This window comes from Falco cherrug, chromosome Z (assembly GCF_023634085.1).
Source record: "Falco cherrug isolate bFalChe1 chromosome Z, bFalChe1.pri, whole genome shotgun sequence".
In the NCBI taxonomy this organism is placed as follows: Eukaryota; Metazoa; Chordata; class Aves; order Falconiformes; family Falconidae; genus Falco; species Falco cherrug.
In genome coordinates this window covers 56,936,020-56,953,824 of record NC_073720.1, presented here as the reverse complement: position 1 = coordinate 56,953,824, position 17,805 = coordinate 56,936,020, and the positions used below count along the sequence as shown (strand labels likewise).

Sequence of the window (17,805 nt, the reverse complement as noted above, 5' to 3'; positions counted from 1 at the left end):
GGTGAGCAACAGGTATTGAGGAAAAGACTGGTATGAAGTAAACTTCATGACAGTGCCAGCAACCTGTGGCTTTGAGATTTGAAGAGTCAGGGTTTTATCCAAATTAACTTAATAATGATTCCTACTCCTGCCTTCCGTTAATTTGCCTGGTTTTTGAAACTATTTGTTTATGTCTTTGGATCTGCAATAACCTGTAGCGAGTTTTGCATTTAGAAGATGAGGCAGAGCCAGGAGTTCTGTAGGTGACTGGTATAGGAGCTCAGAATTTCTTAGGTAAACTATAAAAGTGGAAATATAAATAAGAGACTGGTTTCTTGAGTGAGTTTGAAATTGTAAGGCCATCACCAAGATTCTTCATTGGCTGCATAATTGGAGAGAAATAAAAATATTTAAGAAATTCTCCATTGTTTCATGCATGCTGGCATATTTGCTAGGTATAGTTGAAGTGGATTGTTTTCCACATTCTATCACACAGCTTTTTCTATTCTGTGTGCTCCAGGCTATCGCCTTCTAAACTTAGTAGTATGTACTCATAGCTGTGATACTACTGTTGTTCTTCTCAGATTTTGCCTGATGATCCAGATAAGAAACCCCAGGCGAAACAGTTACAGACCCGTGCAGACTACCTCATTAAATTACTGAACAAAGACCTTGCAAGGAAGGAAGCACAAAGGCTTGCTGGTGCAGTAAGTAAAATTTGGCATCCATTACTGAGATAAAAACCATACATTTACAGGCATGTCAGCTGATTCTTTTTCTTTTTTAGTTCTGCTCTTTTTTGTTATGTAGTATTACTCTGTATTGCTAATATTGTATTACATTAACTCAAGAAATTAATTGCGAGTTTCATATTGTAGTATTCTTTTATTTGTATGTGTTCGCCACTGTTGCGCTATGCTCTGCCTCCAGTCCTGAGAAAAGTGGCGGTCATTAGTGGCAATAAATCTTTTTTTACAACTGTGGTACAAAGGTTCTTGTCAGTAGAGGTATTAAAGAGGCCAATTTGCATCCAGGGCAATTCAAAGAGGAGGAAAACAAGAACTAAGAAGAATAAGGTGATAAAGGCTGCAAAAATAAAAGATGAAATAAAAAGTGATTCTTCACCACAGCCTTCAGAAAAATCTGATGAAGATGATGATGAGGATAACAAGGTAAATATCTTTCACGTGGTAAAGATAACTATTCTATTGTATATTCTGCTTGACTTAATAAAATTGAAGTATCTGAATGTCATCCTTTTCCTGTGGCCACTAGGGCTGATGTTGCATCAGTACAAGCACATGGAAGACTGTCTGTTTTAATGTAATGATGAGCCAGTAACTGCGGAATTATGAGTAGTTTTCCAAATTATATTATAAAACTTGTTGTGGTCTAATTACAAGTGGCATTGCTTAGTTTCAGCATTCTTTAAAGAATTCAGCATTGTATCTGCTAGAAATGCAAGCCTAATGTAACACACAATTATAAAACTAATGTTTCTGGCTAATGTTTTATAAGTACTGATAGCGATGCTTCAGGTAAAATTTTTATTCAGGCTCAAAAAAAAATCAAGGTCAGTTAGAAGGAGCAGCATGAAATAAATGGTATTTCAAGACTTGCATGTGAAAGCTCCTGTGTATGTATTTCATTATCCAAAAAGTCTATTTAACCAACTATTTAGCCTTGTTGTGTTATGTTAATTCTGATGTTACTTCTTTTAGGCCAGTACTTCTATAGGGTCTTTTTTATTTCTAAAATTTGTCACACAGCAGAAACCACTAGAGATGAAAATTCAGGTAAAGTTTAGGGTCATGTCAAAGCTAATTTTATTTTGAAATAAATTAGTTCACATAAATCAGTGCAAATCTATATGTATCATTAAAATACTACTTCGTTTAAGTAAACTAAATTTTAAATTTTTAAATTTAAAGTAAACTAATTTTAAATTTTACAAACCATTGTAATTGTCAACTCACTCCTTATGAAAAAAAATTGTTAAGTCTGTCAGGCTTAGAAGTACCATGACACATCTATAAAACGCTGTCATTTTTAACTAAAGCGTGTATGTATTTAAATTATACTATGAAGAATAAAATGCAAACACATAAAAAAAAATAATTGTGTAGACTGACTAATATTTATAGGTAAAATAATTTGTCTGGAATGTAAGATAAGAACTGTGAGCATCGTCACAGTTCCCAGTAAATTAACATCAGCAACTGAATCCTAAAACTAAGCAAATTCAGTATTCAGGCTACTTGAAAAAACAGTGTTAGACTACATCTCCACTCACAACAGAAGACATTGCCAGTCAGCTGATTGACTCGTTATGTTTTGGGAAAGTGCCTAGAATGCTGTCCCCTTTTGTCTGTTTAATAAAAGATATTCATCATTTTAATACTTTTGGACACAGACTAACAATTGCATTTCTGAAAGCTGGACTATATACAAGAATGGGATTTAACCACCTAAGCGGTTGGCTTTAGCTACTCAGCTGCTGTAGTGTGTGCAATATTTAAAATGTATCTGTTTAACCTCTAGAACATTCAGGAAACTCTTGAAGTCATTGGATTTTTGCTGGGAAGTTTCCATCATACCTAAATACTGAAGTCCTGCTTGGGCTGATTACTTGATACCTCATCTAAGTAACTTGTTCAGATCCATGTATTAGGCATTCTTTTATCTGTTTTTCTGCAATGGATTCTATATATGCCTTTCCAGGGTGTATTCAACTAATTGCAAAGATAATAATCATTTTTGCACCTGAACACTTTTGTTACTTACTGTAGTATTTTTCTATTGTCTGTAAGGGTTTGAGTTTCCACCTCAAACCTTGTGAGTATTATAAAGACCAGTGGAGTGTCATTCTGTTAACCTTCAGATAATTAAATGGGCCCTATCAGACAATCTGCAACTAAGACCTTTCTTTTTAAGCCTAGTAAAAAGAACACATCTGGAAAAAGCTGGGACTCTGTTACCTTGTCCTGTGAATGTTTAATACGGGATTGGTAAAGGGTTACTGGGACAAAGCTAACTAGAACAGAGGTTTTCTAACATCCCCATCACTTGAGTGTCCTGAGCAATCAGCTCAGTTTTGAGACCTACTTCCTTACAGTTTTTAGCTAAACTACCCTACAGAGGGACAGAATTCTAAGTTAATTCTAAGTTAAATTGACATAATTTCTCACTACCACTGCCAAATCAGTACTTGCTTTGTCACATCAAGGAAATGAGTAGTTCTCATCCTTCTTTACAATGGCATTCAGATGTATTTGATGAGGTGTTAAATCTATATCCAAAAAGAAGAAAATGCACAAATAAAAAGTATGTTTTAATTTTGATAGCTACAAAACCGGTATAGATAGGAACTCAGTTTTATGTGACATATATGCTTGCATATTGCAGGATGAGATTGTTTCAGTGAAACATCCACATAAAAAAATTAAAGCAGAAAAAGAAAATGAAGAAAAGCCTGAGCCAGATATTGGTATAAAGAAGGAAGCTGAAGAAAAGAGAGAGACAAAAGAAAAGGAAAATAAGAGGGATTTGAAAAGGGAGAAAAAAGAAAAAGAGGATAAGAAAGAATTAAAAGAAAAAGATATTAAAGAAAAGAGAGAAAACAAAGTTAAAGAATCTACACAGAAAGAAGTAAAGGAAGAGAAGGTAACTAGGTTTGTTTATCTTATATAGCACTAGAAAAGGACACTAGGTTTATATGAATGATTTTAAGATGAAAAGGTATTTTGGGTCTGATCAGTTGTCATTTCATTGAAGTCTTTTACATCACTTGAAGTTTTATTTTTACTGCCTGAAATCATGAGGACAAGCATTTGAAATGGGAAATTACATCTTCGATGATACTTATCTTCCTATCTTAGTTGGACTGAGAGTACAAGTGTGTTCAAGAAACTTACTCATTTTCCATTCTCATTTTCCATCCCACAGAGAAAGTAAAATGTGCTCTCATTGAATGTCAGCATGTCTGCATAGTTTTAATTCTTATTATTGAAGAGAATGCAGTTGTTACAGGGATTGTTGTATGTTACAGGATAATTCCAGAGCCAAAATAAAATAATTATTTAAATATTTTTATATCTTGTCCTTAGGTAAATGAAATCAAATCTGAAAGTAAAGAAAAAACTAAAAAAATTCCACTGTTGGATACTCCAGTTCATATTACTGCAACTAGTGAACCAGTTCCTATATCAGAAGAATCTGAAGAACTGGATCAAAAAACTTTTAGTGTGGTAAGTCCCTTTTTGGTAGTTAGTATTTATACCTGCAATTCTAAATGAGGACAATTTCTGATATTCTTGATTCTGTTACAGGCCACAATAACACAGGTGATCTTTCCCTAATAAAATGTCAGATCAATGAATGTTACTGCCACTGTACTGAAGTAATTTTTCTCTTCATTCCGGTAGTTCTATTTTGTTGTTTACTGTATTTATGCAGGATAGTAGGAAAACTTACCCAGTGGTCTGTGTACTGAATGGATTTAGAATATAGACTGTAAGGTTATATCCTCAAGAACAACTTAAAGAGCAGATATGAATGAACTTCAATACCTTGCTGGAATCTCTGGCTTCATCCTACCATATATGCCTGCCTTTGTAAGATAGCAAGAGAAATTCAGTTTCAGCACTTCTCTCCTGAAGTATTGCAGACTGAGATGAGTAGACACAGGAAGGAACAAATGCTAAAGCTCTTAGAAATACCTTGCTGGAGTAATGTCTCTGACACCAAAAGAATTTTGTTTAATCACTACTTCTGACTAAGAACAGAATCAGTATTACAGGAAAAAAGGTATGTGCACACAATTTATGTAAAGTTTTATAGGGTGGCTGGGGCCCTTGGAAAGGTATCAGTGAGCAACTCTGAGCAGCTACTTTCCTGTGGATGTTTCATCATTCACGTTTCAACAGTTGTTTGTTTCTACCAGCCAGGATTACTGGGGCTGTTGTAGGTGCTGGCTGTGACACACAAGTGGGATTCTCTTGAGTGTGGTAGTGACTGGTGTCTGTACAGCTTTATTCTAAACATTCTAAGTAACTCACCTGTGATTTTTAGGATGAGCCTCAAGTAATGCAGGTGGATATGTCCATGTGATTAAGTGACAGAAAGACACTTGATATCCATGTACAGTTATATTTTTATGATCACTTCTGTATTTAAGTAGTGCACTCTGTAAGCTGTCTTTTAAAGGCTACTTTAAGCTGTGGGTAGTGCAATATGTAATGCAGCTGCTTAATTAGTGGCATGACCTGGCAATGGAACAGTTTCCCTGATTTTCCTGAGTTGTCCCTAGATGCTTACATGGTAACTGCAATAATCCATTTAATTCCATTCCAAAAAAGTTATTATTTTAAATGTGTGTGTTTGTTTGTTTGTTTATAGACTTCCTTTTGCTCTTACTGGAAGTAATTCTAGATTGAGTCTTTGTACAGAATTTATTTTTTTTTATCCAGGCTTTTTGCTCTGGAATGTATGTTTATCATTATGCCATGGTCAGATGTAGTCTAATTAGTGTATTTAACTATACTTTCAAATGGAAGTTGCTGCTGAGGGTTGTTCAGGCTTAACTAGTTTGGCTCTTTGTGACAAGGAGAATATGCGTTTCATCTGTTTACCATGCCATTGTAATTGGATGGTATTGCTAAGCAAGTGTCTGTAACTTAAATCATGCTGACTGGTTTTATCTGGATTTATTATTAAAACATTTGATCCGAAGTGTGAAAATTCAAGAATGTGCATATGACATGTATCTGTATTGCCATCACTGGTGTCACTAATCTAGGCATACCCAAAATGGCTTTAGTCTAAATACTGCAAGTTCTGCTAGTATCTGTATTTGAGAACTGCTCAGAGAAGCAACATTGATCCCCTGCTGAATGCCAGGTTTAATTGTTGCAGAAAAGTATCTGTTTGAAATGTACTAAACAGTCTCATACTTCATGCTGACATTGGAAGTTTTACAGCTTTCAAGGTGCTTAAAAAGTCTAGGTCTTCTCCTATATGCTTGTGCTGAGAGTTATGTTTGTAAAACCCAGTTGTAATGAGTCCCTTTCCTTAGAAAATCCCTTGTATTAAGGTAGTGCTTTCTAAATCCTTAATATCTGTATTTTATAAAATTTAATGCTTTCACAGAATAAATTTCCAGCTGGGTTCAAAATACAACTTTTTCCAAAGGAAACATGTAAAAGATTTTTAAGAGCTGTGAGCAAGTCTTGTATTTCATTTGGCTTATAACAATATTGTCTCTGCCTGTATATAGATGCGTGTATATGTATACATCTCACAGTAAAGTGTGGGTCGGTTTTAGAATTCTTTTTTTTTTTCTTATTTCACCTTTAAATTAATACATTCTTCTTTTGCATTTTACAGTGCAAAGAAAGAATGAGGCCTGTTAAAGCAGCACTGAAACAGTTGGATCGACCAGAGAAGGGCCTTTCTGAAAGGGAGCAGCTGGAACATACTAGACAGTGTCTAATCAAAATTGGGGATCACATTACTGAATGTCTGAAGGAGTACACAAATCCTGAACAAATTAAACAGTGGAGAAAGTATGTTATTCTCTGTGGTTTTTTCTGGGAAAAGGAAAATCTGTAATTGCTTCTCTTAAACAGAAAGTTCTTAATTATTTCTTGTTCTGCCTTTCTTGTATCTTTCTGCTGTTTTAATTAGGAGTCTATAAAAAGATGATTACAGAGTTCTGACTTTTAATGGTTTGACTTTTTCATACTGCATAGCAATGCATTTGGCCCAGTAGGTGGAGTCATCTCACAACTGAGAGCAAACGCTAAATAACGTGTTACTTCCCTGTGTTTTGGGAAAAGCATCCTTTAAGGATCTGGGTTTTTTTCAGCTTTTAGGTGTTTGGGGTTTTTTTTTAATTCCTGCTAAAAGTAGGCATTTCTAAATTTATGATGAACTTCGCATGATTTTGAGTTGCAGAATTCTTTATTCTTTTTAAAATACACTCTAAAATTAAATTAGATACTGCATGTTGATACTTGATAAATGATGTATCATAACATACTCGGATGTATTCCAAAAATGAAAGAAAAAATTGCATCTTTGAGTTGAAAAGTTTATAAAAGTAAGAAACAGTGTTGGTGTGTAAACTTAGTATATTTCACTGTTAAGTTCTTAATGCAATTTCAGTTAGTTTCATTAGAATATGCACTTTAATCTTTTTATGGTTGAAAATGCATCTTGCACTTCCATATACAGAAGTCTGTTAAGTGTTTAATTTTCTTGAAGACTTCTGTTACTGTAGAATGCTTCTGCTATTTTTACTTGCTTTACTTCAAAATACTAAGGTGATCCAAGATACAAAACCAAGGTCCATGTCTTAAATTTGGGAAATGTTTTATTTCTTCAAGTGAAAACTCATAATAGAGATATTATTCATACTACTGCAACAATATTATATGTAGATTAATAGAATATGTATTTTGGCTATTTTTGATAAGAAGAGTAGTTAAGCTACTTAGCTTATAAAAAAGGTACACAGGTGTCATTAGGCACACCGTTGACTGCTTTTGCAAACCTCTAAACCAAATTATAATCTTTAAATAATCAGTGAAGAAACAGACTGTTGCATCCTGAGCCTGCACGCTTCAGATACTTCTGAACACTGGAATCTGTAGTCTTTTAAGCCTTCCACCTAGACTTTAGATCTGTTACCTGTGATCATAGAAGCATACGTTTTCTTCAGGGTTTTGGCATCTTGACAGCAAAAGACTTGGATCTGGTTTTCTTTCATTCCTTCAAGCACAGGTTAGGTACAGATTTATTTATTGCTATGCCACTTCCATCTACTTTCGCAGTTCTTATTTGGTTTCAAAAGCTTTGACCAGGCTTTGGAATTCTGTGGAAAAATTCTCTCACTGATATTTTCATGAAATAAGGCTTATAAGTCAAATGTCTTACACATCCATTGTAAGACATTTGCGGTTTGGAAGAATTTTTCCTTTATTGAATGGAAAATGCTCAAACTTCAAACAAACATTCAGTTTCACAAATCATTCTGTTAACACAGTTCTTATTAGTACTACTTCCCGTGCACTTTGCTCTCTGAAGTAATTAGGATAATTATTACAAAGTGACAAAGTGTTAAAGAAATTAATCTTTCAAATGTCTGAAATGTCTGTTCAAATAATTCGAATTAAATCCATGTTCTGTTGCATAGCACAGGAAAAACAAATGTATGGATGAATTATAACTTCTCTTTTCTTCTTCCTCAGAAACTTGTGGATTTTTGTGTCGAAGTTTACAGAATTTGATGCCAGAAAACTACACAAACTATATAAACATGCAATCAAAAAACGCCAAGAGTCTCAGGTAATAATTTCAGACCCTTTCTAAATACATAAATATATATTTTAAGTATTGTAACTCTTTTCTTAGATTTAAAGGTCAATAAAGAACACAAATACTCTTCAAGTAGTATTTGTGTTTGTAGTAAAGTAGTCTATTGTTAAGATATTTTTCTAATGAATTCAGATGAACTTTGGGATTTAGCAGTGAGTTTTTGTACTTGTCTCTTTCAGCAACACAATGACCAGAATATTAGCAGCAATGTGAATACACATGTAATTAGAAATCCAGGTAAGAAATCTTAAATATATTTCTGTGTCAGGTATCTTAGTTTTCATGTTTATTTCACATGTCTTCTAGATAGTCTTCCACACTGCTAAGTATCACAGAGATGGGCTGATTAGCAAAACTTCATAAGTTTGCTAATGAAATCTGGCTGAGTATAGACCGAAGCTGGTACTCGCTGGGTTTAGTAGCAAGTTATTTGGCCACCCTTTAAAAAAGCTTTGGATACAATTTTGTGTTTAAATTTGGGGAGAGGGAGATGTCTACTCAAAACCTGTAAATTTCTTGGAAATTCTGTGCCTGTTTGTAGCTATATGTCTCAAGCATGTAAGAAGGCAAGCTGTTGCTTGAAGTCATAGTTTATAATTAGTTACATGGGCTGTTATTTTCGACAGTAACACTGATTCTTCTGTGTTCCGACACTGCTTTCTTGTAATCCTTGCTTTTTATCTTGTGTTATGTAACACTTCAAGTGTATTTTCATGGGCTTAAAGTCAACCAAATGTATTTTAGGAATATCACTGACATTTCCTTAGAGAGGAAGTTGTTACCATTCTGTCTAGAATTTCTCTACTAAAGGTACCTCTCACTGCTCCTTTGGACCACACTTAGCTTCATAGACTGAATAGAGAGGCTGAAAAGTTCAGTTTCAGAATCCTACACATTTACATTGTAGCTTGCTTCCCTCTTCTGAGGTTTCTTTCAGTTTGCTCACATCAGTGCATTTGTCTTTCAACTATTTAGATCTTGTTTCTGTCCAGTTATAACTTCACTTTCATACTGCTTTACATCTGACAGGTAGAGGTGTTGTTTGAATTAGGTGGAGAAAAGACTTTGAGACTTCCTTTTAACCTCTGCTTTATTAAACAGATGTGGAAAGATTGAAGGAAAATACAAATCATGACGACAGTAGCAGGGACAGTTATTCTTCTGATAGACATTTGTCACAATACCACGATCATTATAAAGACAGGCATCAGGGAGACGCTTACAAGAAAAGTGACTCTAGGAAAAGGCCCTATTCAGCCTTCAGCAATGGAAAAGATCACAGAGACTGGGATCACTACAAACAAGACAGCAGGTAAGATTCTTCATCAATTTAAAAATCTCTGCACAATTCCCTTCCGTTTTTGTAGTATTCTTGTAGCAAGCACCAAAACATCTTTTTTGAGTAATGCAAAATTGCAGCGATAGCTCTCTAATGCAGTTCTGTTGATATGACATAATTGTGGCTTCTAATGTGTGTTCAGTAATATTAATGCAAATACTGTCTATGTTTTAGATACTACAGTGATAGTAAACATAGAAAGTTAGATGACTACAGGAGCAGAGACCACAGGTCAAACCTGGAAGGAAGTTTAAAAGACAGCCGGGCTCATTTGGATCACCGTTCCCATTCAGACCACAGGATACAATCAGATCACCGTTCCATTTCAGATTACAGCCATCATAAATCTTCTAGAGATTATAGGTACCACTCAGACTGGCAAATGGACCACAGAGCTTCGGGTAGTGGCCCAAGGTCACCATTAGATCAGAGGTCTCCTTATGGTTCAAGATCTCCCCTAGGACACAGATCTCCATTTGAACATTCATCAGATCACAAAAGTACACCTGAACATACATGGAGTAGCCGGAAAACATAACAAAGACTGACATTTTCTGGACGTTCTTTTAGCCATATACAGTAAACTAACACAGTAATTGCCTTACATGACTTGAAAGATACAGACTGGATATTCTATCAGTAGCAGTATTGTTACTTCTTTCCAGGATGCAAGGTCTATTATCCCAACAGAAGAAAAATATTTTTGTATTTAAAGTTTATGCTGCACTGTGCTGCAAATGCTGTGGCACTCTTTTTCTAAGAAATGGAAGATGTTTACTTTTGCAGGGACCTCAACACTGCCCCTTTCAGACTGGATCTTACAATAAAACTCTTCATGTCAGAGTGGTTCTAGGCTGAACCCATTTTAAATTATGTTTGTAAAGAACTTGTAAACACTGACCTGTGCTTATATTTCAGGAATGGGTGAGGAGTTTATTTTCTTTTGTTTCTTAGTAAAAAACTCTCAAGGACTTTGTTCACTTTCCAAAGCTACTTGTTTACATTGTACACTGCGACCACCTTCCCGCTTTTCATCACAAGCTTGAATATTTAAATTCTGTACCTATAACTGTAAAATAGCCAGGATTTCTCCTGTTTGTGATCAGTTATAATGCCTTTTTACAAAACAAACAAACAAAAAAATAATAATTAAAAAAAACACAAATGGCTGTAAATTATTGTAAATTAATTAAATGAGCTTTTTTCCCTCTCAGGCTTTTTTTGACTGTTCCTTTCCCCACCAACTCAGGCCTTCTTGTCACAAGTATGAAATAAAATCAGTGTACTTACATGTTTTAATAAAATACCTTAATGGAATCACTGTTCAGAATGTAAAAATGGGGAAGGGGAACATGTTACTCTGTTTAGTGCTCCTTTTTTGTTGGATACTTTAAATACATGTTTTGGGTTTGATTTTTTGGGGATTTTTTTTGTTTGTTTGTGGGGTTGGGGTTTTGGTTTTGGTTTTTGTTTTTTTCTTTCATTCTTTTTCTTTCCCTGTTGTCAGTGTTGTGATTGTAATGAAACAGTAAGAAATATCTAGCTATACTATGCACTGGAAAGCTTTTCAGGTGCATTGGTTTTAAAGGAGTGTTAAATATCTGAACACTTCAGAATCCAAATCAGCCAAAATTTATTGTAAACCCATTTGTGTTCCCTCTTCAACATGGGCAATAATGTCAAATGTGCTATGCAGCCAGTTAATATTTTAGAAGATTTGAATGACTTTATTAGACAGAATTGTTACAGTGCACACTGATTGTACATAGATAACTTCTATCTGACAAATTAAATTTAAACTAAAAGGATATGTGGGCTCTTGAAGTTTTCTGCTGTGTTTTTTTTCTCTACAGCGTTACTTTTTCTCAGGTTTACCCATAAAAACATTAAATTCTTCAATAAATTTTAATATGCAGTGTTATAATTAGGGAAGACATCTAGCCTGACATCATGTCGTTGGAGCTGTATCAGTTGCTCCAGTTTTTCTTTGCTCTTGCAATGTTGAGCATTTTTTCTGATTAGACATGTTTATATGAAAACATTAATATAGAACCAAAATCTGTCCACAGACTGCCTGTTAGGATCTCACTGTAGGCACAGTTGCTGTCCATTAAGTTTTAAGCTTATTTAATGTAGGCTGGGACTCAGTTAATTAATGCTGCTTCATTCCTTGACTCTTCATCTTCTCAGGATCTGATGGGTTTTGATTTGTTCTGCTTTTGAGCTTAATTGCTGAAGCAGTGTTTAGGCAGTGGAGTGATAATCTGGTAAGGTTATGCATGTGTGCCATACGTTTTACGCTTCCAGTGATGAAAATCTAGAAGCTGGAGCATCTCCAACCACCGACTGAGTCTTACTGCTTGAGTAGTGCATAAATCCATCAATAGAGCATAGATGGAGCAGTCCTACTAAGCCTGGTTCACCATCAGTGTAGCTGTATTATGGCATTGTGGCTAAGCATATCTAATGTGACATTGTTAGCCTGCATCCATTTTTGTTCGAGGTGTCTCAGGTCTTTCTGAAGTAAGAAAGACAAGATACTTATTGGTAGCTTTGATGATCAGGATCTTGGCAATTAGTCTGCTGCTTTAGGCTGTGTTAACTTTTAGTCAATCATATTTACAGATTTACAAATCCCATTTGCAACAGCTTAAGTTTTTCCCTTCTGGTTTGGATAAAGTCTGAAGTATAAAGTTTGGTGGTGGAGATAGCCTCCATTGCTTATGGTGCTGAATGTTACGGTGTATCTTACTGTTTAGGAGCATCCCATATCCTCTGCAAATGAGTCATTTATAATTAATTTTCCATGCATGCAAATTTGATCCTTCTTTTGTTCACTTGTAGTAAAAAGACTTGAAGGAGCGTGTCCGGTTCTGAAGCACCCATCAGATACTAATGTTGTCTGACCATGAGAGGTTTTGGGAAGTAAGAACTCTAGGGACTGCAACTACGTGTAGAACTGTTGATAGATTTAGGTGTTTAATCTACCATGTATGGAAGTCTAAGAATTCCATCTTAATCCCGTTACGTATTTCTAGTCTACTATCTCCAGTACTACCTAAAAAGAATAGATTGCTGCTCAGTCTGAAAAAGCACATTAAAAAATGTACAGCTTCTATTACTTTTAGGGACAGAGAAATGCATGGCCTGGTGGTTGCAATTAGTTCATCAGATGCTGTGTTTGCATCATTTACCTGCTTTTACAATCACTCTGTTTTCCCCATTTTGATCTTCAGTGTAGATGTCCTGGTGTCTGAGCAGCACTCAGTTTCTGGTTTCTGAGAGCCTTTCACTACTATCAAGAAACGGACTTGCAAAGGATTCCAGCACCAACCACTAAACGACGGCAGTTTCTGCAGAAACATGACAATCCTACAAAAGGAATGTACCCCCAACAGCCTTTGAGACATGGACAGCGCAGCAACCTAAAGCACTGACTCCCTGGGCTTTGGTGCCTGCCTGCCTTCTTGTCAGTGCTCAGCTGGCATTTTTTGTCCCTGTGTGATGTTCTGTCATCAACAAATGGATCCTGTGACCTCCGGAGCCCTTACTGTTTAGCTGCAGGGTTCCCACTTAGTGTAAAATCCCAGTGAAGTACTCTTCTAGTTAATGTTATTTTAAGGAGCAGTTTCAGTCTCCAGCATTATGCTTAGTGTTGTGTTCAGTGACAACTGCTTTTTTTGGAGGGAAATTACCTCATCGTTACTTAGGAAGATGGGCAAGACTGGAGACACTAAAGGAGATGATCCCGATACCAGCTTTTTTTTCCTGATGAGACATTGTATTGCAAGTTTCTCTATGATCAAGTTTTATTTGAACAGCAAATTAATTGAATCCTAGCTTCTTTTTGTGTACTATGGCTGACAGGAGGTCCTCTCATTTTTACCTTTACAGAAAGACAATCTCTTACTTCTACTGGAGAGTAGTAAAGACTGTTAGAATAGGTAACACCTGGTATGAGTCATCCGCTTCTACTGAACAAGGTTTGTTTTACTGAACTATGACACGTAGTGATGTCACTTGTAAATCTTCAATCTTCATACAAGCTAGTAGGGTTGCACCTGAAATTTAGGCTTTGTTCTTAAAGCTACGCTGAAGCTTTTATTTGTGAAATGCTTCAGAAGCAGTGGCTTAAGAAATAAAATTGTGTGAGATAAAGCTAGGAGCAGAAATAAAAGAGGAGGTTCATAGAATTCGTTTTTGTTTCTTACCCTTTTCATTTTTCTCTGTAGCCCAATTATTAAGATCTAAGTTGAGAATGACGGGGTAATGGGGAGCACATTCTGGTCCACCCATCCTTATATTCTCACGCTGCATGAGGTCAGTGAAAGATACTTATTTGTATATGGCCAATAACAAAACCAAAGAATGTTTCTAGCTTGTATTTTCCAACTCCCTTGCCCTACAAATTTAATTGGTAACTATCTTATTTTTTAATTGCTTTGGGATAATGATAATCCATTATAATTGTTGATTTGCATAAAGTAAGAATTGCCATTGTCCTATTGAAAATAAAATCTTTTTAGACCTAACATACAAAGAAAATTACGCTTTTAAAATTATTTATAGCATCTTTATAAACCTATTATGGAAGCCACTTTGGTTTACACTCTAAAGCTCAGCATTAGTCTTCTAAACTATATCAATATAATTCCCTCTTAAAATATAGCAGCTGAATAAATTTTTAAGAAACCTTAGATATTTGTTCATATATTGTAGAAAAAAAATGGAGTGGGGTGTTGTTTTATAGACAAGTGCCAAGTCCTGATCAAGCGTATAATTTTCAGTTTACTCCAAAACTTCATTATTTACACAAACTAATAAATACAGAAAACTTGCATGCATTTATTGTGGATTATCAAGACAGTATTTAAAATTTGTGTTCTTCCATTGCATAATGTGGCTCACCTTCATGCATCTTAATCATTCATAGGAAGTAAATGGAGCCCTTTGAGATATGTAAGTGCTCTCTGGATTTCAGAAAGAAACTTCAAAGCAATTAATTAATAGTTCTGTGTTTTGTCAACACCTGAGATGTAACTGTAACCCCCAACTATTTAGTTCAGGCTTGACTCATTACAAATACATTTTATTCTAGCTATAAGGAAAAAGGTAGCTATGTAATGGTCTACAATAATATATATGAATTACATGTGGGGGGTAGCTGCACTCTGAACCTTGGTTAACTGCTTGATCTTTCTGTAAGGAGTGACCCCACAGCCTTTGGCCACAGCAAGTGACATGGCCTCATATGGAAGTTCCTGTGTACCTGAGCATCTCTTCCATTACGGAGCCAATGCAAGATACCTCTCGTGCATATCATGGATGTATCTGTCAATAGGCAATAGTGGTCTGTTTCACCTAACCCTTGTAAAGTCTTTCCCTGGCAGCATGTTACCTTTTACGTGATTGCATATAAAGAAGATACTGATCAATTTGCCTCCTACTGCATGGCCACAAAGGACCCTGCAGGACTTTGAGCAAAGGGCAGCAGGACACAGACTACTAGCACAATTTACACAATGCATTGGTCAATCTTGGGCGACATTTGAAGGACCTCTAGTAAAGAAGTCTGCAGAAGATGGGTCATGGTCCAGATCTGGCTGGCAAACCACAGCATGGGCACATTCTTACTGAGATCATGAATCCAGCAGTACCAGCTCTATTCTGGAACTGATTTGCAAACTTGTAACGCAACAGAGTGCCTTTTTGTGTGAAGGCTGTAAATGAAAGCCAGTGACAATAATCACGACTGACTAAAGCCATATGAAATATTTTTCTGTTTAGGATTTCCTGCCAAAAATATCAATCCTAAATTTGAGCAAATGGGCATAACTAATTGTGAGAGCTAGGCTTACCAGAGTTGATCCCATATAGTTGCAGGTACCATGTTTGCATGCTGCAAGGATGGATGACAGTCTTACAGCTGTGTATGGGGTGCCTGGGTACACCTGCTGGGGAAGAGGAGTCAGGCGAGCGTGTATGTCTTGGGTGCCAGCCCAGTGATGACTGGGGAGGTGGTGCCCCAGGGTACTGCCAGTCCCTGTGACTCCTGCTGTTCAAACCTAAAGTATGCGAGCCCAGCCTGGTACTGAATGCCCCTGATTTTTCCCATCCCAAATTCCCACCCCACAGCTTCACCCTTAGTGTTCCTCAGTGGGCGTTCTTGTCAACCTATCCCAGAGGCAGGATGGAAAGCCTTTCTTCCAGCCTTCCTTTCATCATTGCTCTGCTTCTGAATCCATCTTGCCAAGCCTATTCGTGCTTTCTACTACCCTTAATGCCCTTAATTGCAACCTCTAATCAATCTGTTGGGCTCCAGCTCAGTGCACTCACACCCACAGCCTGCAGCTCCTCCGCAGCACAGCTAACTGGTTTTTCTAGGGTGCTGTTTCCATTGCTGGCCAACACCCGCCTTTACTCCTGGCTGGTTGTTGCTGTTTGGGAAGTTTGTGCATCCCTGTAAAACTGAAGCTCAAATTCTCATTTTGGTGAGGATTTTGGATACCCGGGCAGATTGCTCTTTGCCAAAATCAACTAAAGGAGTTTTCATAGAACAGAAAAAGAAGACGCCCCAGGGGAAAAGTTATTTATGTAACGTATCTGGGACTCTGTGAAACATGTTTTTTGGGAAATGCTTAATGAAGAGTTCAGGTCTACTTAAGTTCATACAGCTGAGATGTGGGCTTACTGTTATAACTGCTAGGATAGAAATCATGTAGAGCGATGAAGGTGAGAAAGAGAAGGTGAGATATGCTGCAAGTATGTTTTAAGCTGTTAACAAGGAGCTGGCAAAAGCCCTAGAACTACTGAAAACTGAGCGCTCCATGGTACAGAGGTTTAATACAGATGCTGCTTAATGTTGCAATAGCCCTGTTTTTGACAGTTCTGCAAACCATCAGAGTAGTCTAATAGCAAATGAAATGCTACAGTCAAAAAGTTGTCATCCTAAAACCAGCTACTGTCAATGTACGTTTCATGAGCTTTACTGGAAGTGAGATGAAAACCACATAATTATTGACGACTTACAGAAATCCTGATTGCTGATGCAAAATTTTGTGAGGTTTTATTTGGTCCTGTTAGAAAGCTTACATTTACATCTAGATTGAGTTAATGCACTAAGGCTGAAGCCCAAAGAACATACCTGGACATTATTATTACTTTTTTGCTAAAAGTAAATACTTTATTTGTTGCAGATTTTTCAGCAAGCTCAGTTTTAAGTCTCTTTTCTCTGGAAATAAAAAGAAATCATGTCAGAAAATTATATATCGGTGATCAAATGTAAGAGATTAATTAGAGGGCTTTTTCTAAGACCTCAGCTGAGTTTTAATTGCAATACAGTTAGTATGTGCAGAAGTAATTGGAGCACTTAAAAAATAATCTTCTCACTCATCACTTAAAATTAGCTATGGCTTTTGGTTTGCAGTAATGCTAGCATTAGTAAGTGACTACCTGTACTGTATAGGCCAATTAAAATTAACAAATGCTTCTTTAACATTCCTTTTAATCACACGGGAGCAAAAAGAACTTCAAAGCTCTGATTTTTGTGAGCGTATCAAATCATCATTCTTTTAAGGGAACATTAATATAATCTGATATTAGATAAGTTTCTGACATACTTAAGAATGTAGATATATTTATTATTAGTAGTAGCAGTAGTAGTATATATATAAGGAAGGCTCTGCAGAGAGATCTGGGCAGGCTGGACCGATGGGCCGAGGCCAATTGCGTGAGGCTCAACAGGGCTCAGTGCCGGGTCCTGCCCTTGGGTCACACCAGCCCCACGCAGCGCTACAGGCTGGGGCAGGGCGGCTGGAAAGGGCCTGGTGGGAAAGGGCCTGGGGGTGCTGGGTGACGGCCGGCTGGGCAGAGAAGAGCAGCAAAGCTGGTGAAGGGTCTAGAGAATGAATCTTACAAGGAACACCTGAGGGAACTGGCATTGTTTAGTCTGGAGGAGACTCACAGGGGACCTTACTGCTCTCTACAACTACCTGACAGGAGGCTGTAGGCAGGTGTGGGTAGGTCTCTTACCCCAGGTAACTAGCAACAGGACAAGAGGAAACACCCTCAAATTACGCCAGGGGAGGTTTAGATTAGATATTAGGAAAAAT

General features: G+C 36.7%; 1 protein-coding gene across 7 annotated transcripts in view; it reads left to right on the top strand.

The window, feature by feature from the left end:
• Positions 1-17,403, top strand: part of CHD1 (chromodomain helicase DNA binding protein 1) — a 61,001-nt gene extending 43,598 nt beyond the window's left edge. For 5 of the 7 annotated variants that reach the window (XM_055699867.1, XM_055699864.1, XM_055699865.1 and 2 more), the window contains 9 exons: positions 564-686; positions 1,014-1,151; positions 3,385-3,642; positions 4,086-4,226; positions 6,364-6,542; positions 8,229-8,325; positions 8,535-8,592; positions 9,457-9,667; positions 9,869-11,502. In XM_055699867.1, the coding sequence (XP_055555842.1) occupies positions 564-686; positions 1,014-1,151; positions 3,385-3,642; positions 4,086-4,226; positions 6,364-6,542; positions 8,229-8,325; positions 8,535-8,592; positions 9,457-9,667; positions 9,869-10,232 (1,569 nt within the window). In that variant the 3' untranslated portion in view covers positions 10,233-11,502. Of the gene's footprint in view, positions 1-563; positions 687-1,013; positions 1,152-3,384; positions 3,643-4,085; positions 4,227-6,363; positions 6,543-8,228; positions 8,326-8,534; positions 8,593-9,456; positions 9,668-9,868; positions 11,503-12,930 lie in introns of those variants that run through there. The other 2 variants (XM_055699870.1, XM_055699869.1) reach the window with 2 other exon arrangements.
• The last annotated feature ends 402 nt before the right edge of the window (positions 17,404-17,805 follow it).